This window comes from Macadamia integrifolia, unplaced genomic scaffold (genome assembly GCF_013358625.1).
Source record: "Macadamia integrifolia cultivar HAES 741 unplaced genomic scaffold, SCU_Mint_v3 scaffold_38A, whole genome shotgun sequence".
Lineage (NCBI taxonomy): Eukaryota > Viridiplantae > Streptophyta > Magnoliopsida > Proteales > Proteaceae > Macadamia > Macadamia integrifolia.
This window is the reverse complement of record NW_024870665.1, coordinates 13555-36956: the sequence shown is the minus strand read 5'-3', so window position 1 is coordinate 36956 and position 23402 is coordinate 13555. Positions and strand designations below refer to the sequence as shown.

The window sequence follows — 23402 nt, the reverse complement described above, 5'->3', positions numbered from 1 at the left end:
TTACAGATATAATACCTGTTTTATCCGTACATAGCCTTATGGTAGGTGCACGTACGCGGTTTGGGCACTCCCGTCTCTTCTGGCACTGGCTCGGACTTGTCGGCCAGCCGGTGTTTAAGGTCACCCGTGCCATCATAGCCCATAAGGAACCCGCTCTAATATCCTCTGGCTCGGTTCCTGCATGGTTAAACCGGTTCAATCGCGAAATCAGACCGGGTTTAAGAAGCGGGGTATTACAATATGTTTTGGGACTTGTAATGGATTGTCCAATTTATATGCATTAATGTTGGATTTTACAATTGTTTTGAACATTAGGTTCAAGTATTTAGATAAAATTCCTCAATTTATTTTTTGTTCCCTTTCTCTGAATCCACACGTTTAAATCCCATACCCGTTCTCTCTCTCTCTCTCTCTCTCTCTCTCTCTCTCTCTCTCTCTCTCTCTCTCTCTCTCTCTCTCTCTCTGTCTCTGTTACAATACTGTTTGAAAATTTTCATCATTTTAAACCCAAACTATCCGTTTCTTCTTAAAACCCATGTTGTTCGTTTTCCATTTTTTGTTGTTCTCCTTCTCTCTCTCTCTTTTACAGTATCATTTGAAAATTTTTACCATTTAAAACTGTACCACCTGTTTCTATTTTTTTTTTTTAGTGTTCTCATTTTCATTTTATTATAAAAAAACTGAAAACTTCATTAGAAAATAAAAGAAGGAAGAGAGCCGTATACATCTTTTGAAATATTGTTTTTTCTAGCCCATTTGGCAATGTGATGAGCCACATCAATAAAACATTTGTTGGATCCAGGTTCGTCTTTCTTTTGTAGTATATCCTACTTAAAAGAAAATCTCTAACGTCCAAAAGATAATGAAATTAAAATCAAACCGAAACCTTTTATTGAAATAGAATTGAGCCATTACACAAAAACTATGAAACTATTTAATAAATGGTTTGATTTTAGTTTTAAAATTCAGACTATTTAGCTAGTGGTTTAAATAAAATCGAACCATTTAAACCATTGATAAACTGTTAAACCGTTAAACCGATTAACATATATGTAATAAACCGTTTAAATGGTTGGTAAACCGTTTAAGTCATTCAATGTTAAGTTTATATACATTTCAATAATAAAAAAATTAATTTTGCATATTCAATTTGTTACCTGAAAAATAAAAAATAAAAAAAATTCAATTCAATGTTAAAATTTACATCCATTTCACAAAAAAATTAAGGTGGATATGTCGTTTGGATAAATTGGATAAAAATTTAAAAATAGAAGAAAACCATTTAAACCGAAACCCTTTTTAAATATATAGTTTTGGTTTCATAAATATATATGCATTTTTTGGTAGAAGTTTCAGTTTTATATATTGATTAAATGGTTCAATTTTAATTTTACCTAAAAAATCTTATATTGAATCAAATCAAACCAAATCAGACCATTTACACAAGAATTGAGTCGTTTGACACCCTTACTAAACGACAAGAAAACATTACGCATAGTCACTCCTTTGGTTTCACTTTAATCCCTACTACAATAACCATAACCTTATCTTAATTAAACGTGATCGGCTAATTTGATCCCACTTTATCATATATTTCCGCCATCATTGCATATCAGACCACAAGTCAATGTTCTGACTCTAGTCGGATACCCTTTGAGCCATTGGATCCCAGGACCTACCTCTCCCCAAGCGTGGGGGCTAATAGTGATAATACGCACTCGCGTCTGTGTGCATTTATTCTTTAAATCTCTCTCTCGTGATCTCGTCTGTTACTCCGTCTCCAATTGTGCAGAGTGAAGTCTTAGAGCAACAAAATGCTCTTTGGAAATTGATTTATCAAATTAACCAACAAACGTGGATCTGAGATTCCCAGTGCCTGCACGTCCACAACCCTAAAACTAAAACTCTTCTAGAGTTCCTCAATCTCTGCAGACCAAAATGGCGGGAGCTCAGACCTCTGACAATCACCCATACGTCCCCAGAGATCTGAACCTCCCTGATTTCGTTCCTGGCTTTCTCTCTCAATCCACCATTCTAAGCGTTTACGGCGTATCTTCTCTACTTGTCGTCTCTCTCATTTGGTTCATTTCAGGTAATAATATACTTAGATGATCATCCGATGTGGTAATTAATCATTCTTCATGTATTTGCTTTGCATTTTCGGTTCCTCACAATTTTTTTTTTAGATTCAATTTTATACAGTTTCGTTGTTGTTTTTGTTGGCTTTCGTATGATCTTAAAATGTAGTTCAATTTCAGAGCATTGGAGTTTATTTTTAATCTATTTGACGGAAAAGCTTCGCAGGAAAATCTATGGTTAATAATGCACGAACATGAAACAAAAAGTCATGTATTTGTACTATGAAGTCTGATCCGTTGTATGTAACTAACATGTTAAGTTCTATCAGTTCCTTCTAGACGCTGTTATCCCTGGTTTCAAACAGCTCTGAAAGCTAATTAAATTTAATGAAAATATTTAGCCTCTCGTATTGATGATGCTTGTGCTCCGGATGATTCATTTGGCCTATAGGCCCTGTTTGAGGCTCCAGATTGATCTTGATGTCATTAAAGAATATCTCTTCTGAAAATTTCAGTGTCTTAGATGCCCTGATTTGTGGACTTGAAAATCTACAGAAGTATACCCAGAGGCCAGATTGCAGGCAGAGAACCTAGGATTGGACTTGTGGGCTCTTTCTGTCTTGGGGCTTTCCATTTCATCTGGGATAAAACATTTTCTATTTTAAATCCTAAACGTCTCTCAAAAATAATTGTATGTAATCTATAAAAAAAAGTTTTATATACATGCTGGTGTCAGCAACCCTTTGCATAAATAAAATATTTTGTAGCTCAGGTGCTTGAGCATCAGGTTTTCTGCTTGTCCAAGGAGATCATCTTTGCTTCTTTATATCATTGTTGTAACAGGTGGTGAAAAATGTACTGCAAACCAATTCTGTAGAAATAAATGGACATGACGGAAACAAACAAGTGAGAAAAGAAGCTATAAAAAAAAAAGAAAAGAAAAAGAAGAAGAAGAAGTAACCCACTTCTTCTCATGAGAATAGGAAGACCCTAAGATACATAGATCTCAATGAATTCTTCTTGGCCAAGCTACAAAATCTGCCTTGTTATAACTCTAAAATAATAATCTCTAGATTCAGCATTTGAAACTATTTTTAGTAGAGTACCTCTATGTCAATGGTCTTAATGATGTCAACTTTATGCACGGTGACAAGAATTTTTTTGGTCATTAGTATGCCATATCCATGCATAGATATAAGTAGAGCTATTTTATCAATAGAATAAAATCCGAAATAAACACTAGATGCACCGTGGCTTTTGCTCATTAACTCCAAAGTTCATTTGTTAGTATTCTCAACAGCCTTACATGATCTTAACATAATCAACCCTTAATCCGTCTGTTAATAATCTTATTGTCCATCATAGCCATATTTTACTAGGAATGTTTTTGTAAGTGTAGAAACAAAAAAATGATAAAGAAATCTACTAACATTGGTATATTTGTTCCATGTACAAATGATCCTCATTGCCCCCCTCTCCCCTAATAGGTAATTTAATTGAAAAGTTCTAATGGAATCAGGTACATTAGTGCTGGTATGATTGCTTTCAAACATCTTAACTTTTACGACCTTCAGTCATTGAATTGGCTGATCAATTGCGTCACAATTAGTATGTGGGAAGTAGACACTCAATTCCCTTAGTCAACTAATGGTAGTAGCCTTCAAGAACCTTTTAATCATATTACAAAGAAAGTAAGCTTGGGGAATTGCCATTTACTAGTAGACCTGAAAGGTACTTGCTAACACTTTTTGTCCTTGGATCCAACCAGATAAGAGAGAGCACTTAGGAATCTTCTCCCAATCTTATAATTGTCTTCTGCAGAATACCACCTTCCTTGTGTTCTATGTACTAAGATATGTAGAATTTTTTATTGGTGCTTGCTGGAAAGATTTCAATTTATCAAATGCAGTGTGGAACAGGAATTCTGCCCCCCCTCCCCCCTCCTGACCTTGTGTAGGTGGGATAAGGCTTAGTGAGTTGAGTTAAATCAAGGATATATATTACAACAAGTATCACTGATGGTAGTCTATTTTAATGGTTGGTTTGGCTTTAAATTTTACCATTTTGGTTTATCTCATGTTCATCAACTCCAGAATCACCTAGTATAGTTCCTATAAAATTAAAGAGATCTGCTAAGATGGACATATTATACGGTCAATACCTATCATTCTATTTGTTACTGATAAAATCTGGAAAAAATTTAGATTCTAAATGGTGCTTGTACTGATCATATACTAGTGTACTATTTTTACTGGTATTTACCTCCAGTGGCATTGGTTCTTCTGCTTGCTAGTAATACCTATTATTCTATTTGTTTCTGATCAAATCTGAAAAAAATTTAGATTCTAAATGATGCTTGTACTGATCATATACTAGTGTACCTCCAGTGGCATTTGGTTCTTCTGATTGCCAATAATACCTATCATTACATTATGAGTTATATGTGGCTCAGTGTATTCTTTTTTCTTCGTAGTCTTGGAATGTGGGCTCAATATGGGCTAGTTTTAGTTGCACCTGAAAATGTCATATGTCATGTCTTGCTTGATAGAAAACACTTGTGGCTCATTATGACTGCAAGTGTGCTATGTGATTGTCACATGATTGGGAGTCTGGGACCTCTGATTAGCGCACTAGCACACTCATGTCTATTTATTTATTTATTTTTGAATATAAAGCTTGAGTTCCGTACTGTCTGTTTTTTTTTTTTTTTTATCTAGAATTTTGATGGGCTGAAAAATTATGCAGTACCTTAGTTGATATATTTTGTTCACACTAGGGCGATTCAAAATATCAAAGACTGATAGACTGCTCATGTGCTGGTGGGCATTTACGGGGCTGACCCACATTATCCTTGAGGGTTACTTCGTTTTCTCTCCGGAGTTCTTCAAGGAGAAGACTCCCCATTATCTGGCAGAAGTTTGTGAGTTCTTTCTATACTTTTTTAACTCTCATCTCTGACCAGGAAAATTTGGTTGCAGTAGGGTGATCTAGTGAATAATACTTGATAGAAACATTTGTCAGGGAAAGAGTACAGTAAAGGTGACTCAAGATATGCAGGAAGGGATTCTGCAGTTGTTGCTGTTGAAGGGATCACTGCAGTTCTGGAGGGTCCAGCTTCTCTTTTGGCCGTGTAAGGGATCAATTGTTGAGAGTATCATTAATCATTGACAGTGTCTTGATTTCTGCTTTTATGTTGATGCTTGAATGAATGAATAACTGTTACACCATCAAATGATATGCCTTTAGATCTATTCTTCTGTTGATTTCTTGAAAGCCGTTGGGTTGTAGACTGAAAAATAAAAAAGACAACATTCTTTGGTAAGCAGTCTGTATTTGATTGCCCTCATGATGTAGTACTGAAGACTCATCATCTCAGGAGGGGACCAAGAAGGCTGCTGCCTGGCCTGACCCAGCCTATTTCAAGGCTTGGGTCCACTTTATTTCAGGTTTTAAGTTGCTTCTTTATGTTTTAAGTTTTTGTTTTGTTTTGAGTTAGACCTAGTTGAACTGGTGGTTTGTTTGGCCCAATTTAGGTTAGATATTTATTTCATTGTTTTTAAGTGTTTTTTTTTTTTTTGGGTGAATAGTAAATATACTAAGGCACCGTTTGATAACGTTTCTGCCATTTCTGTTTCAAGAAACGGGAAACAGAAATTTCCCAGAAATGGAATTTTGGGTTTTGATAAACCTTGTTTCTTGTAGAATTTTTATTTTTTATTTTTTTAGACAATATAATGGAAAAATATCTCTTTCCATTCCTCTGCTTAAACTTCGGACCGCCATTGAAGCTGCTCGGACTGTAGGAATGGTGGTTGAATCAGGTGCTCTGTGAATCGGACTCTGTCCAGATCGGTTGATGGTAGCCGAAGATCGGCGGCAAGCACTGGATTTCTTCGATGGTAGCCGAAGATCGGCAAGCACTGGATTTTGTCGATGGTAGCCGAAGATCGGCAAGCACTGGATTTTGTTGATGGTAGTCGAAGATCGGCGAGCACTGGATTTCGTTGTTGGTAGCCGAAGATGTGTGTAGACGTTATGAGCAGGTTCACCTTCCTTTAGGCTTGAATTGAGAATTGAAACCCTAATTGTTGAAGGGAACCCCGACACCTACGACACTCCCTCAATTACCGATGCCGATGAAGATGAAAGGGAACCATTTTGGTCGGAGGAGGCAGCGGCCATATTTGATAGAGAAGGAATTGGTGACCATGGGGCATCGGAAAATGGGAAAGACAAACAAATGACTGACGAAGAAGAAGAAGAAGATGGTGTAGTAGATAGAGGACTAGATGGTGGTGAGGTCGTCCAATTGCTGCTGAGGTTGAAATTGAATAGAGAGAAGAAATTGGAGGAAGCAGATTGCATGAAATGAGAGAAGTTGCTAAGAGCTTGAAGACTGTTGTTGATATTGTTTTGATGGATAGAGTTTGCGGCCATTTTTATCGGGGCACAACTCCTATTTCTTTGCCTTCACTTGTTTCTAGAAATGACGAAACAAGTATAACTTGTTTCGTCATGTCCGTTTCTAGGAATAGAAATGACCATAAATTTTGATTTCTATTTATGAAAATAGGAGAAATGGAACGAGTTTGTCAATTCCGTTTCTGTCGTTTCTTGACGCAAATGACAGAAACGCATTTCTTGAAACGTTATCAAATGGGCCCTAAAAGATGGGGGAGGGAAAATATAGTTCTGAAGGGGGAGTTACAAACCCAATAGGGGATACAAAATCCCATAAAGGGCACCAATCAGGGCCCACATGGGCTAAGAAAAACTTTTACACCCCGGCTTGTATGCCCAAAAGAAAAAAGGTTAAATCAATCAAAACCAGGAAGAGAACCACCAACCCTAACACTCTAATCTCAACACAATAGTTCCAAGCCGCCAACACGAAGGAGCACTGCCATTAATGAGGTAGCCATGGTGGAGGAGCGCTGGCCTTGCAGAGGGCCGCGACTATGCGGGTAGCTGGCCTAGCGGATGGGGTTGTGAAGGTGGATGGGCGCCGGCCTTTTAGGGGGCAACGACAGAGTGATTGCTGGCCAAGAGTGGCCCAGAGGGCTGGTGTTGAAGAGGCTGCTACGATCGGGACAAAGATCCAAACCAACAAACAAAAAGGTAGGCTGTGGCGGTTGGCAAGCTTAGCATGGCCAGCAAACAACAAGGGGGTGGCCAACATGGTGAGCAAGTGGACAGACCAAACAAACCCAGCATCCGAATGGGCGGGCAACCTTGAGGTGTTGACGACCAATAAGACGCCAGGCTTGGTGGGAGTGGCATCCAGAAGGGCTGCAGGAATGGCGAGCAGCCGATCGAGAGGTAATATCGGAGGACTAGATGAACCAGCAGACAAACCAAACGAGCCTGGTGGCAACGGGAAGGGCGGACATCCAAGAGAGCTGACGACCAGCAGGACAACAGGCCTAGCGGGACAGCGATCGGGTAGCAGCTAGCCTAGAAGGGACCAACACCAAATCATCTACTTAACAAGCAGGGTAGGCGACTGGTGGGAAGGTGAGCTGGGCAGTTGCAACAGCCTCAACACCGATCGAGATGGCCAACACTAGGAACAGAGGGAGAAGGGAGAAGGGAGAAGGGAAAGGGTGTGGAGGAGGAAGAAGGGAGAGGGAGAGAAAGAAGGGAAAGAGGGGAGAGGGAGAGAGAAGAAGGGAGAGGGAAAGGGGAGATGTAAAGGAAGAAGAGCGGTGGAGGAGGGAGGGAAGGGAGAAGAGAGAGGGAGATAGGAGGAGAGAGGGAAGCAGCCCAGCCTCACGGCCAGGCTGCTCCAAACGGTGGCCAAACAAGGGTTGCTCCTTTGTTTCTTTCGCTTAGGGTTTTTGGGAGGCTGATTGACGCCGATACGGATTCCAAAGACTGAAATCGGATCGCTTAGGGCCCACAACAATGATAAAATATCTCAAGGTAATGGTTGAGGGGCAATCTTGTAAATTCAGGAACACTCAAGCACTTAAAAGAGTGGAAAATAACTAATAGATTCAAACTAGCATAGAAAATTAGAAAAAAAGGGTTTTTTTTTTTTGGAATTATAAGGAGTAGGGGAAATAATATGTCACAACTATAGAGAATAGGGGCTTAGTTGTAATAATAGGAATAACTCTTTTAAAACAAAAGAAGAACTTGTTTCTTCTTCCCGATAGAAACCATAGCAGGCGGTAGACCAGCAAGCTTCGGTAGGGAAAGATCCACCAATTCTTGTCGGCTGGACTTGAAATTCTGGGTGAAGGGTCGCCTCAGCAGTCTCTACCTAACCCAGTTGAGCTCGGCTTCAAATAGTGCAGGAGAGGACAGATCTAAAGGCTTGCAACAACATCTGGCGCAACAGTATGGAACCAGGTCTGAAACTGGGTTTGATTCTCTTAGTGGAAGGACCCTTTGAGGTTAAGAATCTAGGGTTGATGTCGCCCAAGGGAAGACATCCTTTGCTCCAGATCTCAGTTTCTTCCGATAGGTACCAATGGAGATGAACCTCCAAATCTAGGGCTGGAAGTATCGCCCAGAACAGAGTAATTTTCAGGTACAAGAATTAAACAGCAAGAAATAGGAAAAAAATAGAGAACAGAACGAAGATCAGAAGGGAAAAGAAGGGAAGGAAATTCAGAAAGGGAAGAATGGGATCACCCACGGGTAGCCATGGTTCACAACCCCAAAAACTTAAATCAATTTCATTCAATCTAAAAACTGAGTTCTTCTCCATTACAGGGCTATTTAAAGAAAAAAATAATGACATAATTTTGGAAGCTAATTAAAAATGGAAACTAAACCTAGTTAGCAACTAAAATAAAAATCAAATCTAAATAAAAGACTGTTAATCTAATCTCTAACCAATAAAGGAAGTAAATAAAAATCAAGTCAAAAGATAGCAACTAATTCCATCGTCGAGCTGCATCAACTCTCCCGGTCTTAAAAGAACTCGACTCCATCGAGTTAGGTCATGCTCCCAAGATATACCCTTGTAAGTTGCTCGCTGATGAGGTGGCACGTATCTCGAAATAGAAAATGGGAACATAACACCAAGAGGAGGGAGAATAGGTTGACGTATCACTGAAGCAGGAGTCAGTCGACGACGTGGCATGTCTGATAATACATGTGGCCTCATTAAGTATATACGACCTCCTTGCTTCACCTTGATGGTGTTCCGTGCGCCATCATAGAGAATGCCTGCATGTCACTGCCAAGGTCCCCCTAGAAGAATGTCGCAGTGTGCCAATGAGGTGACCAAACAGGTGACATGGTACTATATCGGCCCAAACTGTAAGTGTACTCGAACAACTGCAGTGGCCTCTTCTTGAGCTGTGGGTCTAAAACCTTGCACGTGAATCTTCTTGAAAAGATGCTTCTATGGAAGGTCGTGTGCTTGAACAAATTCAGCAGATATGAAGTTTGCTTCTGCCCCAGTATCAACAACTGCATGAACATCAGTATGGTTGGAGCCGTGCGGGAGAGTACCCTTTTGTCCGAAGAGAGGAGCCTTATCAAGTAGTCTATTCAAAAAGGATGAAAGGCTAGCTGAATGAGCTTCTATATCCTCATCTTCATCATCGACAATATCATCGTCCTCGAGGGGATAAGGATATAAATGAGATTCATCTTCATTCTTCTCTGTCGGCTGCTTCTCTACTACATTCCCAGAATGAGTCCTGTTGGGACACTTATTGGAATAGTGACCCTTCTCGCCACAACTATGGCATATGATATTCTTCACCCCAAGGCCATCCTTGTTGAACTCTGACCTTTTTTTTTCAACTCTGCGAGCTTCATGCATCTTTTCCTCCATACGTGGTGGAGGTCTATAAACTGAAGAAGTCTTGAGCATACCCTTCCAATAAATGGACTTCTCTTCAGTTGTCTTGGCATGAGCTGCTGTCACATCAACAGACCTGAAATCAGTGTTAGCCAACTGAAGTCGAATCTCAGTACTTAACCCACTGATATATCGCATCACCTGTTGCTGGTCTGTTTCCTGAAGTCGACACCTTGAAGACAGTTTGTGGAATTCGAGAGTGTAGGAATCCACATCTTTGTTCCCTTGTTGCAAGTTAAGTAATTTATGGAACATTACCTTTTCATAATTAAGAGGAACAAATTTTTCAGTCAGGATCTGCTTCATGACCTCCCAATTGGTAACGGGTTCAAGTCTTCTGACAAACCTTGCATGTAGTACATCCCACCATGAACATGCATACCCAATAAACTTGGTGATAATGAGTTCACACTTCTTCACGTCTGGAAGAGACTTATACGCAAAAATTCTCTCCACTTTGGTAAGCCAGTCAAGAAATTCCTCATGTCCCTTTTTACCACTGAACTCGGGAACCTCAACTTTGATGCCTTAATCTCTGTCAGAAAATTGCCGGGTAACATCCTAGGGAGCAACTGGATCAAGTTGCTGCCTCTGAGGTGTGTCTTCGATCCGTAAAGTGTTGAGCTGAGGAGGTAATGTAGAGGATCCTTCTTCAGCTCGCTTGTCGAGCCTCTTCATAAAGGCAGTCATCTCTTCCATAAACTTGTCAAACTTGGCTTCAGTCCTCTCAAGCCTAGCATCAGTATTCTGTTGGTTCTCGGCTAACTCACGATACAATTTGTGCAACTCAGCATTGGTGATGTGACATGTCATGGTTAGAAAATTGTAGGAAAAGTTGCTCTGATACCACTTGACGCGGATCCGGATTCCAAAGACTGAAATCAGATTGCTTCGGTTCCACAACAATGATAAAATATCTCAAGGTAATGATTGAGGGGAAATCTTGTAAATTCAGGAACACTCAAGCACTTAAAAGAGTGGAAAATAACTAATAGGGTCAAACTAGCATAGAAAATTAGAAAAAAAGGGTTTTTTTTTTTTGGAATTATAAGGAGTAGGGGAAGTAATATGTCACAACTATAGAGAATAGGGGCTTAGTTGTAATAATAGGAATAACTCTTTTAAAACAAAAGAAGAACTTGTTTCTTCTTCCCGATAGAAACCATAGCAGGCGGTAGACCAGCAAGCTTCGGTAGGGAAAGATCCACCAATTCTTGTCGGCTGGACTTGAAATTCTGGGTGAAGGGTCGCCTCAGCAGTCTCTACCTAACCCAGTTGAGCTCGGCTTCAAATAGTGCAGGAGAGGACAGATCTAAAGGCCTGCGACAGCATTTTGCGCAACAGTATGGAACCAGGTCTGAAACTGGGTTTGATTCTCTTAGTGGAAGGACCCTTTGAGGTTAAGAATCTAGGGTTGATGTCGCCCAAGGGAAGACATCCTTCGCTCCAGATCTCAGTTTCTTCCAATAGGTACCAATGGAGATGAACCTCCAAATCTAGGGCTGGAAGTATCGCCCAGAACAGAGCAATTTTCAGGTACAAGAATTAAACAGCAAGAAATAGGAAAAAAATAGAGAACAGAACGAAGATCAGAAGGGAAAAGAAGGGAAGGAAATTCAGAAAGAGAAGAATGGGATCACCCACGGGTAGCCATGGTTCACAACCCAAAAAACTTAAATCAATTTCATTCAATCTAAAAACTGAGTTCTTCTCCATTACAGGGCTATTTAAAGAAAAAAATAATATAATTTTGGAAGCTAATTAAAAATGGAAACTAAACCTAGTTAGCAACTAAAATAAAAATCAAATCTAAATAAAAGACTGTTAATCTAATCTCTAACCAATAAAGGAAGTAAATAAAAATCAAGTCAAAAGATAGCAACTAATTCCATCGTCGAGCTGCATCACTGATTTTTTTTTTTAAGTGTTTTAAGTTGGCTCCACATCCTTTTTAAAATCATTAAGAATAGTTGGACTTTAAAAGAGATCAGTGAGTTGTAATAGGAATTGGCGAGGGGTTTCCTACAGATTTAAACAGTGCTTTTATAAATTTGAAGCATGGGGCATATTAGCCCACAATTTTGTTGCTGAACAAAAAAAAAAAAAAAACTGTGTGAGAATGTATGAATCAAGGTTTGACTGGTGGTGAATCCAGCCAAGACCTTGCAGTGGGAAGCCCAGGTATTGCCGTATCGTTCCTCTATGCCATTGTTGAATTTCATCCCTTCAATTCTTGTTTTTAAATTGCTGCATTTCTGCCATTACTGCCCTGCGATATCTCAATCTTATCATCACTAGGATTGTTGTTTTGACTGAGTTTTATAATGTTGATTTAAATTTTGTTTACAAGATTCTTCAATTGAATTTATGCTCTTTCATATTCTGCTGTCAATTTCTGATTTGTTCGAGTTGTTGAAAAAGTCCTACCTCAAGTAGGATTACCATTAAAGGCCTGAATCTATTTAACCTATTTACTGGTCTGTTACTCTGTTTCATCTGAGATTCACATCACATACTGATGTTCTGATGTGTTATATGAATTTGCCATCTTTTTTTTTATCTGAGTTTTCTATTGGCAGATTAGACCTTGTCCTAGTAGTACTGGCCCACTGGGAATCCTCGATAACATCAGATCCATCCATTGGATCAAGCTGACCTTTTCAGCAACATTAGTATCCATTTAAACAGGAACTCAATCAGACATGTAGCCTGATCCAACCATCTGATTCTGTTATGTGTGGTTTCTCCCTAATCTGATCCCTCCCTGTCTTTCAATTCTGTTTTGGTACTGTTTTAATTCCTTAAATCAGTGTTGCATTACCTCCTATATGTGAATTTGCTTCAGTTATGATGAGAGTGGACCTTGGGTGAAACGGTAAGGTTGCTACATAGGGTTTGAATCGGGAAATAGCCTCTCCACAAAGTGTGGGTAAAGCTGCATCATTATGACCCTCCTCAGGTAGGTAGGTGGCAATTAACAAAGTGTAAGCATAATCTGGTGGAAAAAGGAAAGAAAAATTGGGTATTAAGATTTAGGTCTACCTGAATCTTCCAATTCCAAATGTTAAGAGTGATGTTAGAACTTTCAAAACCTTAGCTGCTGCTGGAGAGTGGAGGATGGACAAACATTTGATTGGCTTTCAACTGGTGTTTACATAACGATATAAGCCACATATGAGGTGGTTACTGTCCTTTGTTCAGATTAATGAGGTGTTGATGCAGATCAGAGGTACTCTCTGCAGTACCAACACAGAAGAAAGAAGACCAGGTCAGAGCCACAGCTCGTGGTTCTGGTTTGGACCACTTTGGGCCAATTTTAACTGTCTTGCCATTCAGGTTTCTGGTTCAGCTAAAGAACTGGGAAGCATTTTTTTCCTTACAAGGCTGGAATAACCCTTATTAATTCCAATGCAGTTGGTATTCTATTTCTTTCAGTTTGATAGAGTCCTAGTCTGTTTAGGAATTCTCTTGTCCAGCTTGTGAACGAGAATCCTGATCTGTTTAGGCTTTAATTTTCATGCCTTGTTAAGGCTTGATTCCTATTAGCTGAAAGATATTCCTTAAGACAGTCTATTTAAAATAAGTTTTTAAGGTTCGACATCTCCCCCACAAATTTTATGTTGAATGAAGTTTGGCTTTGCCTGCAAATTCTGAGGTCTTCTAGAATAGCCACTGTGGTGATTTCTCAATGCATTTCCTTCCTCTTATCTTCTTCATAGTTGTCAAGGTGATGCCTAGGTGCCACTTAGGCGTCTGCACGGGTTTCCAAGGGCTGGACTATAGCCTGCTTGCGGTTAAATATTTTTTTTCCACCCTCTAAATTCTGTTGTTTCTAACATTTTTATTGGCTTGTGTACAATTTTGTGTATAGGTGAAAGGATGGGATCATTTAATATCCAAAAGAAATAAGTAAGTTAACAAAGAAATCGAACTTCACTAGTTCACTTCTCTTGTTTTCCTTCTTTTGTTTACTTGCGTTCCCCCCCCCCCCTCTCTTAGACTGTGTTTGGTATGCGTTCTCAGAACGCATTCCATGTGAAAAACACGTTCTTGAACGACAAACATATCGTTTGGCATGCGGTCTTGTTCCGGGATCCTAGAACGCATCGGAGAATGCATCCCCTTCTGGAACGGGTCCAATAGCCCATTCCGTGTTCTCATTCTTTCCAGTTTCAAGTACGACATCTTCATCATCGTTTCTTCCTTTTCGTATCCAACAGCCTAGCACCTATGGGCACCCTCCATTAAACCTGTTTTTTTTTTTTCTTTTCTTCTAATGGCTGTGAAGGTTAACTTCAAAGTTCTCGCAGCTGCAATGGAACGAGTTTTGAGTTTGGATTGCTCTTCATTGTTGCAACCTCTCAATAGCTACTGTCACCACCCAATGTGAAGTAGGATGGCAAAATCACCTGCGCCTTCCACCAGTTCAGACTCTGCCATACCAATCTCCGGCGCTTTTTTTCCCCCTCCTCTTCTAATCAATGGTTTTAGGGAAGTTTCTACTTACCATGCGGTCAGATTATGGGGTCCCTTGAAAAATTTCCCTTCAAATACTGCTGACAGTGGGAAACTTACCTGAACTGGTGGACGAATCTCTTCCATACTTCCATTTTCCTCAACTGTCCCTTCATGAGAACACTTGAAGGGTCGGACAGAGAGGGAGAAGTCAGCTCTTGCAGAGACATTCAAGAGCTCCACACTCGTGCAAGACAGAGCAAGTAAAGCAAACATTGAGTGAAATCAAATAGAGCGGATCCCAAATCATCAGCAAAGATCCTCTTACTGTCTCAGATGTGGTACCTTGTAGCAAATACCTCCTCCAATCTCCAACCTCTGTTGTCTTCATCAGGTTCTTATACTCTTACAGCAGAGTCCTCAGGTTGCTGACATGCATTCTCAAAATAAGAATGCACTTTGGCTAAACGTGTGTCCAAACAGTATTCTCATTCTTAGTCAAGAATGTATTCTGCAATCGGAGAATGGGAATGTGCATTCTCAGAATAGGAACACATACCAAGCACAGCCTTAATAATGTTGCTTCTAACAGTGTTGTTGCTGTAATGCTGTAATATTGTTGCTCGATATAGTGGCAACTTAGTGCATAGATTCAATCTGTATTGTTGTAGCTGTGATGCTGTAAACATAATTATATTATTGCTATACTAGATGTAATGGATACATAAAAGAATACAAGGGCACCTTTGTCCCTCCAAGGCCTTGGGTCACCTAGGCGTCTTGACAACCATGTTCTTATTCTTTTCATATTTCAAGTCCAGGTCAGTTTCTTCTTGTGCATTATAGTTTTTATATTCTGATTTTGTTTTGTTCTGTCAGTAGTTTATTTCACTTCACTACATCCCCGAGTTTGTTCTGCTTCCATCCTTTTGTACGTCAGGTTTTCTGTTTCAAGTCTCCATTTATCTGTCAAATTTCAGGGGTTCTATTGCAGGTGCCTTTTCTCAAAACTTCAAGATCTGGTTTCTATTTTAATACTTGTTCTGAGAATCCTTCATTGTTGTCCTGATCTTCCATTTTCCTGCTCCTACTTACAGTAGGATTTTTCAGTAACTTAGAATCTGACCATTAGATCAAAGTCAAACTTTGAGGAACTGTTCTTCTCTATTTATTTCACCTTTGACCAGCATATTAGTCACATCTGGATTATCAGTTTTCTGATATTGGATTTCTCTTCAATTTCTGGGAATTTTCCTCGGTCTGCAATTCTGGTTTTCTGTTGGTTTCTGAAAACAAACAGAACCACATTAGTTGGTTTGCCATATGTATTTGACTGCTGCTTTTCTCGACTTATTTATGTGGTATTAATTTCCTTTGGAGATATGTTATGGCCATAATTTTTTAAGAGAAATCAATTATAATCCATTTCCTTTTCCTCTCCCTCCCCACCCACCCCCCCCAAAAAAAAAAAAAAAAAATCCTGGTGGTGTCGCCTTACTGTTTTTATTAACTTGGCAGGTTTGCTATAGCGAAGAAAAGTTCATACAGCTACATTCTTCAGTTTGCCATCTCTTTGGGACAATTATTCGGAACTGCGTTATACTACGTTACTTCTTTCTTGGATGGGGACGACTTTGCTGCAAGCCCATTCTATTACTATGTGTACTATGTTGGAGCAAATTTCTCATGGATCATTATACCTTCACTAATTGCAATTCGGTGCTGGAAGAAAATAAGTGCAGCGTTCCATGTCCAAGTCCAGAAAAAGAGCAAAACACATTGAAATAGAAGTAATTACCGATTCTTTCAACATTTGAACAATTTCTGTTTTTATTGTCTAGGATGAGTTGAAAAACTAGTGATATTGAGTTGCTATTGGGTGGTTAATTTATGGTAATTTTTCTTCTGCTTGTTCATGAGTTCGAATCTCTTCAATCTTTGCTGTGTTGGTTGTTTTGAATGTCTTCAGGCATTGCTTCTAGAGAGATGGTTGGTCGTTCGGACTTAAGCTTAACCAGACATATCCATCGTGTGCTTTTACTCTTAAATCGAAAGGTTGCAAATCAAGGTATTTCATTGTTATGTGGAAGGAGAAGGAAATTTTGGACGATAAACTCGACAATATAACCAGGAACACATGCACTAAATAAGACAAGTAAAAAAACCTGAGTTTCTGGTAAATTGGTAGACTTTATTTCAGGTCTGGCCAAGCCTCAGCCCAAATGTTGCTTTTGGCTGGGTGATACTACCGGTATCCAGCCAAATGAAATGCTTGTAGAATTCTGTTTTATGAATATTGTTCACTAATGATCACTTTAGGATGGATCATAATTTGTATGTTGTGCAAAATATTTAAAATAAGGATGGTGGTTCCTCAGACCCATGATGGTTTAACAAATTTTTAATCTTGGTTCTAGCGTGTTTTTGATCCTTTGTGCTTAACCATTTACCAAACCTCGTATAGTTGTCTTGTCCCTAATTTAAGTTTAAATAGCATTAAAAATAAGATTAACTTCAGGAAATAACAATGATGGTCACAACCACTCTTGGCAAAAACGCGTTTAAACGGAGTTTTAAACATGTTCTCGTTTTTTACCGTTTAAAACCTGTTTTGTGGTATGCTTCCCAAAGATGCAGGAAGGACAAATGGCAAGCATTCTTGTTTTAATTTCTAAATACATTTAAGACATATTATTCTTTTTTTTTTTTGGCCTTTTTTTAAGACTTAATTAATAAACTTGTTTAATATTAATGTCTACTTAATTGATCATATCTTTCTCACCTGAACTCTGGTTGATCTAATTCTTTCACCAACATGAAGTTAGTTCAATGACCTACATTTCTCATGATATCATTATCAACTCAAATTCAATGCATACCCCGAAATTGAGCTACTAATTGATGCATTTGTTGAAAAATGTTTCTAAAGTGATGACTCATAAGTCCTAACTCCAATTGAACATGCATCACTTTGGGAGTGTGTTGACTATATTGACGATGATGAACAATGTAATAGCCAAGTCATATTGCTCAATAAGACTTTCGACATGTGTGCTGTTTGAATTTAGAATTGGTGTTGGATAATATTCGATGATGTCTTAGAACTTATAATGAGCCATAGGATATATATACATTAATGTTGAATGTTGTAGATGTTTTGAAGATTATATGCAAGTATTAATGTTATTTAGATCAACTGGAGAGTTAGGAAATTAAGATTCAAGAGGGTCTAAGTTGCAGAAACTGGTTTGATGATGGGGAATTGCTTGGATTTTAAAAGGTACGAGATGAGCTTTTCTGCAATTTTCCGTTAGGGCAACCTATAGATTGTTGTAACTCGGCAGTCACTAAGAAGGGGGTGAATCAGTGAGTCTAATTTCGATCTCAAAAAACCTGTCTGATGTCTGGCCAAGAAAAACCTGATATACCTGTCCCTATTTGCACACAGTCGTATGCACACTCAGCCTCTCATAGGCACTTCCAAGTGTGCACACCAATTCCACATTCTACGCACTTTAATATAAAATGCAAACAACAAGCACCCATAACATAGGATTTTTACGAGGTTCGACAATTTGCCTACATCTCCGGAGTAGTGCCTGTAAAGGCTTCGTACCTACTCAATATACTACTTTTGACTACACCCACAGTCGGGAGCACCCACATCCAATTTTCTCAAGCTGAAGCTGAGATGGCACTCGCAGTGCCGGTACAATATATAGCACCCACTACACGGGAGCAACCACTCCCGATGCTTAGCACCCACTAAACACTCAATAAAGAATACAGTAAATTTGAGCTTATAGCAATGCTCTACAGTCAAGCTCTGCTTAGCATATACATCCACAACTAGCTAGCATGCTTACAATTTATCCACAATTAACGTAGTATATATACATTAATCCACAAATAACTCTAACATACATATATGCATATAATGTAAATCAAAGGTTAGAGAATCTTGCAGCCAATTGTCTGGGATGACTGAAAACTTGTATTGACAAGTTTGGTGCTCACACCTCTCTCCTTGGCTTCTTTCTCTTCAAAGCAAACACATCCTTGCTTTCTTCTCTTTCTCCTTAGCTTTGAGTTAATGTATCATTAATGCACCTCAATCACCTCTTTTACCTCCTTTATTGGCCTAAGAATATTTATCATCAAGTATTCATGTTCATTCAAGGACTAACAAAGAGGGGAAGCTTCTCTTGCCAAAATTGTAGCCTTCCTTCACTCAAAAGTCATTTTTTTTTTTTTGCTTCGATGGTGTGTAGGCTTGAAAAAAATGAAGAAGTAGTAACTTGGTTCACCCAAATCCGAGTTAAATTGAGGGAGATATGACCATTTGAAGTTAGAACAATGAGATAGCCTGAAATGGAATCTTCGTAGGAGTGGCATAGGCTACACCGGCGGCGCACGCAACAGAGGCACAGATCTAGCCGTAGATCTCATCAAAAGATATCTCTTAATCTAAGCCATCCGATTAAACCAACGGACAATAGATCTAAACCATAGGTTTTGAATCTTGATGACGTCATCATGACGTAGGCGCTGACATCGTTAGAGGCGTTGTCGACCATGGATTGGCCACATCAGTGCATATTCCGGAAGGTTGTCGGCTTAACCCATAAAGGAGAATCATTTAGAGACTATTAGATTTAGATTTATAAGATCTAGTTGATCCAGATCTAAGGGATTGGAATCTAAGCTTTGGTCATGATACACATGAGACACACAATAGTTAATGTAATATAGTGTAGCGCCAGACCATCATATCTAATACACTCCACCAATGAGAAGCCTCGGGTAAGTATCTTCAACGCAAGTTCTTGCACAAAACGTCAGATCTGAATTTGACCGACGTGGCTCAATTTGAGCCGTTTATTAAGGATCCCTTTGATTCTTTTATATACACATAAGCCCCTGCTTTCATATATTTCAGTGCTTAAAGACCCCTTGCAATTCAGACCTTCAAAATCTTGAAATTTTCCAAAAGCCATTAAAATTTCAAAAATAAATTCTAAAAAATCCACCCAACACTAAGAGCAACTGATGAATTTTCGGTTTGGATTTTCGAACTGATTTCACAGAAACACTTATAACTTTTTTATACGATATCCAATCTAGATGAAACAAAATGCGTTGGAACTGTGACTGGACGCTCTATGACTTTCCAGACTGACTTAGCCATGTAAAAAGACCAAAATACCCCTAGACCTTTCTAATGACTCATCTTTCTCATACTGAATCAGAACACGATGAAATCAGAACCGTTGGAAAGATCGGATTTTTTTCGTATCGTTACATGGAGAACACTTCCTTTAAAAAATTCATCTTCAATGCCGAAACTACCCTTGATTGCCACAAATACCGTAACTTCTTCATATGGTATTGGAATGCGACAAAATCAGATGCACTGGGCTAGATAAATTACAATCTATCTTTTTCATGAAGAAACGATCTTCCAAAAATATCATTTTCAATGCAAAAAATGCCTCCGAGTGTAAATAGGGCAATTTTACCAGTTTTGACCCGAAAACCCGCACCACATACTAAGGATGTATCAAACCACTTCATGCATACCAAGCGGCTCTGTTATCTCATCGGTGATACTGGACACTGCCATGTCATCATTTCCATTCATGACACCCAAACTAGCCACATCATCACCACCACGTGGTCAGGTTGCCAACAAGGACAACCATAAAACAACATAGATTTCCCATGGTTAAGACCGATTTGTTGTTATTTGTTCTTCCACACATTAGCAATAATTTCATGTTCAACGGCGAGATACTTGCGGACCTTGATCTTAGCTTCAATTAGCTTAGCGTTTTGATCCCTTCGTCCATTGGAACAATTCCTTTCGATATGCAGCTACAGAAAACATTTTCCTTGGATGAGTCAAATCATTGAATCAGGTTACGATGACTCATATCTCGACTTCGGTGACGATGACGATGGAGTACATATCATTTTTGTTTTTTTTTCTTCTTATTCCTCTAATGAGGTTGGGTTTGGTATTACATGTCATTAAGGGTAGTTTAGGTATTACAAAGCATAGAGTACTGATAATGTAATCACTTAATAACCCTTTCTCACGGACAAAGATGATATATGAAATCATTCAGATTAGGGGGAGGAGAGTAATATTTTTGAAAATGTCTAGGGGGAATATGATATTCGCAAAGTACAGGGGAGGAGAGTGATATTTCCTCATGTAATAATTCCTTAGTTTATATGAGTATGCTATCATTTTTTTTGCTCTTCTTTTAATTTTTTTAATCTACATGTTTAAAACTCGACAATTCGTTTTCCCTTTTTTACCGTTCTATGTTTTTGACCTTTTTTTTTATTGTATTGTTTAGAATTTTTCACTGTTTAATACCTGTACCGTCTATTTCTGTATTTATTTATTTTTGTGCCATTCCCATTTTTGCTAACTATGGTCACAACTCAGGGGTGTCAATTTCAGGCCCGGCTCGATATGCCTGACCGATCAAGGCCCAACCAAGACCAGCCTGATTAATAAGCCGACACTTTTATTAATCAGTCGTTCTAGGTGCATGGTGTAAGTTTGATGGGCGCCCGATCAACCTAACCGATTATAAGCTTGACTCAACACGACATATTTAGCCCGACCCTTTTATATGTGTATTTTGATTTTTTTTTTTTTGTGTAGAATAAGGTACATATTGTTTTTCTTTATTGATTATTGAATGTAGCTAAGTGTAAAGTCTTTTCTAAATTGTTGATGATTTAATAAATATATTAAATTTTTTGAATTCTAAAATAATTAAGCCCGTCTAAGGCTTTAATGGTGCTTTAGCTTGTTTAAGGTCCGATCACAACCTGGTTAATAGAAGCCTAGTTAAAGGCTGAGACAGAGATTGATTTATTCCTTAAATACGCAAATCATGATCCAAGAGTACAGGTCCACCAAGGCCCCACTGGGACTGATCAACCCGACTGATTGACGTCCCTTCACAAGAATCACAATTCAAACCAGGAATGGGCGGTGAATATTTGTTGTGGCTAGAAGTTGATTTATCCTTACTGGTTTCAGTTTTAGTCAGTCTTTAATCTTAGCCTGGTGAGATGAGACCCGAAAAACCAACAAAGACCAACTGAAACAGATCAAACCCGAACTGCTACCACTCTTACCACTGGTGCTGCTCTTAGTTGTTCGTCATGTAATTATGAGCTACTCAAGCACACACACCGTGTGGATTTGATCCTCTCATAACATACACATTTTTTATCAAAAAAAAAAAAAAAAAAAAAACATACACATTTCAATTTGTCACACCTTTCTCCAATCCTTCAATGCTTTAAATATCTCTTGTTTTCTCTCTAAAATACATAAACCAACACAGACACACATAGACAAGGACGATTACAGAAGGTGATTTACTGTAATAGCTAGGCTAATTGCAATGGATTGGATTTCGATAATAGAGGGAAAACTTCATGGCCTTAAGATGGAATTGCTTAGCCATGGTTTGGGTGCCATAGATGTCTCACTTTGGCATTTTGTTGCTTTCCGTTTCAGAAAAGAAGGTATTAAACCGAAGTCATTTTTACTTTTGAAACTCTAATGTAATATGGACTGTTTTAATGATATATTAATGCTAATTCATAAAACCAGAGATGTGTCATTTGTGTCAAACACCTTTCGAGAATGATAACTCCATGGAAGTTGAAAAATGGGAAGAACTCAGACAGCATTATCAGAATGAACACGAAGATTATATTGGCGAAACTATTTTAACTGAAGATGTATGTGTTCATCTTGATCTATTTCATATATATATTTTTTTTTATTCTTTTTCGTATTAGTAAGGGAGATAATTTGTATTGATTCTCTTTTCATTCCATTAGTATGTAGGTTATGTACGAGCGATTCAATACCTTTATTTGCTTCATGGTGTGGCTGAAGATATGGTGGCGAGATCCCGTGTAGCCATGCATCATTGGGAGAGGATACAAAATGGTCCAATTGAAGATAACCTAAAGAGGGAAGCTTCTAACCAAATGGAAAGAATAAGAAGTATAATGACAACACTAGAGGTTAACATGGATGCAATACATGCACTTTGTAGACAGGCGCTCTCAAGGGGAAATTTTGATTCTCATGAGACCGATCGGATCTATGGATTTTGTGTGCCTTCTCACCCTACTCTTGTGAATGCTTTCAACAGAGTTATAATTATTCATAATGATCATGTACGTATGCCAACACTAGAGGCCTTTATTCCTCTCAGTAACACACCAATAAACACACATACACAAATGAGTACATTAGGTTGTTTTTGGTATGCATTTTCGAAATAGATTTTGGTTCTAAAAAGCATCAATCGGGTTTTAGAATACGTTTTACAACTCAAATCTATTCTTAAAATGCATACCAAATACATCCTTAGTTTTTTTGTCAAGACATGTGTTTTTGTTTACTTGTACAAGGGTGATACTTTGAGATTTGATATATATTCAAAATGCATTAAAATAATAGTATTTTTTTTTCCATCTCTTAATCTCTTTCTAACATTTTTTTTTTTTTTTTAATTTTTTTGGGCTAGCTCGATCATTGAGGTTCAAGAAGCTAAGTTTGGGCTGCCGTACTTACCTGCAATGGATTATTCATTCACTGGGTGCTGAGGAGGTCATAGCATGGTCCATGGAGTTCTTGGATGCACTCTATTGACCAAGATATTAGAGTTATAGTATGGTATTTGATGGTTATTATTATACGAAACTACTTACTTTTTTATGGTGTTTGATAAATAATTTTCTTAAAGAGTTTTACATGAGATGTGGATGTCTTGTGACTAAACAAAACAACATGGTTATGGTACTTTATTGAAGTTTTTATGGGTAGTTGAATGGAAGGTGAAGTTTCCAAAAATCACAAGATAAATCTGAGTCATTTGTTTTATAATGTTTATTTATTTATTTTAATCTAAATTGTTTGTTCTCGCTCAGAATTAGAAGAGTACATGGTAATTTCTAAAATACTATTATATATCAATGGAAATACACGAGATGTACGT

At 38.4% G+C, this 23402-nt stretch overlaps 1 protein-coding gene across 2 annotated transcripts; it reads left to right on the top strand.

Moving 5' to 3' along the window:
• Positions 1-1750: 1750 nt before the first annotated feature.
• LOC122071631 (probable 3-beta-hydroxysteroid-Delta(8),Delta(7)-isomerase) lies at positions 1751-16771 on the top strand. 2 transcript variants are annotated; one of them, XM_042636012.1, is made up of 5 exons: positions 1751-2092; positions 4855-4998; positions 5100-5208; positions 15874-16145; positions 16325-16771. In XM_042636012.1, the coding sequence occupies exons 1-4, from the start codon at positions 1939-1941 to the stop codon at positions 16136-16138; spliced, it is 672 nt and encodes a 223-aa protein (XP_042491946.1). In that variant the 5' UTR covers positions 1751-1938; the 3' UTR covers positions 16139-16145; positions 16325-16771. The 2 variants fall into 2 exon arrangements, with proteins under 2 accessions (XP_042491946.1, XP_042491945.1); XM_042636011.1 differs by lacking the exon at positions 16325-16771 and having other exon boundaries at positions 1752-2092; positions 15874-16271.
• Positions 16772-23402: the final 6631 nt, after the last annotated feature.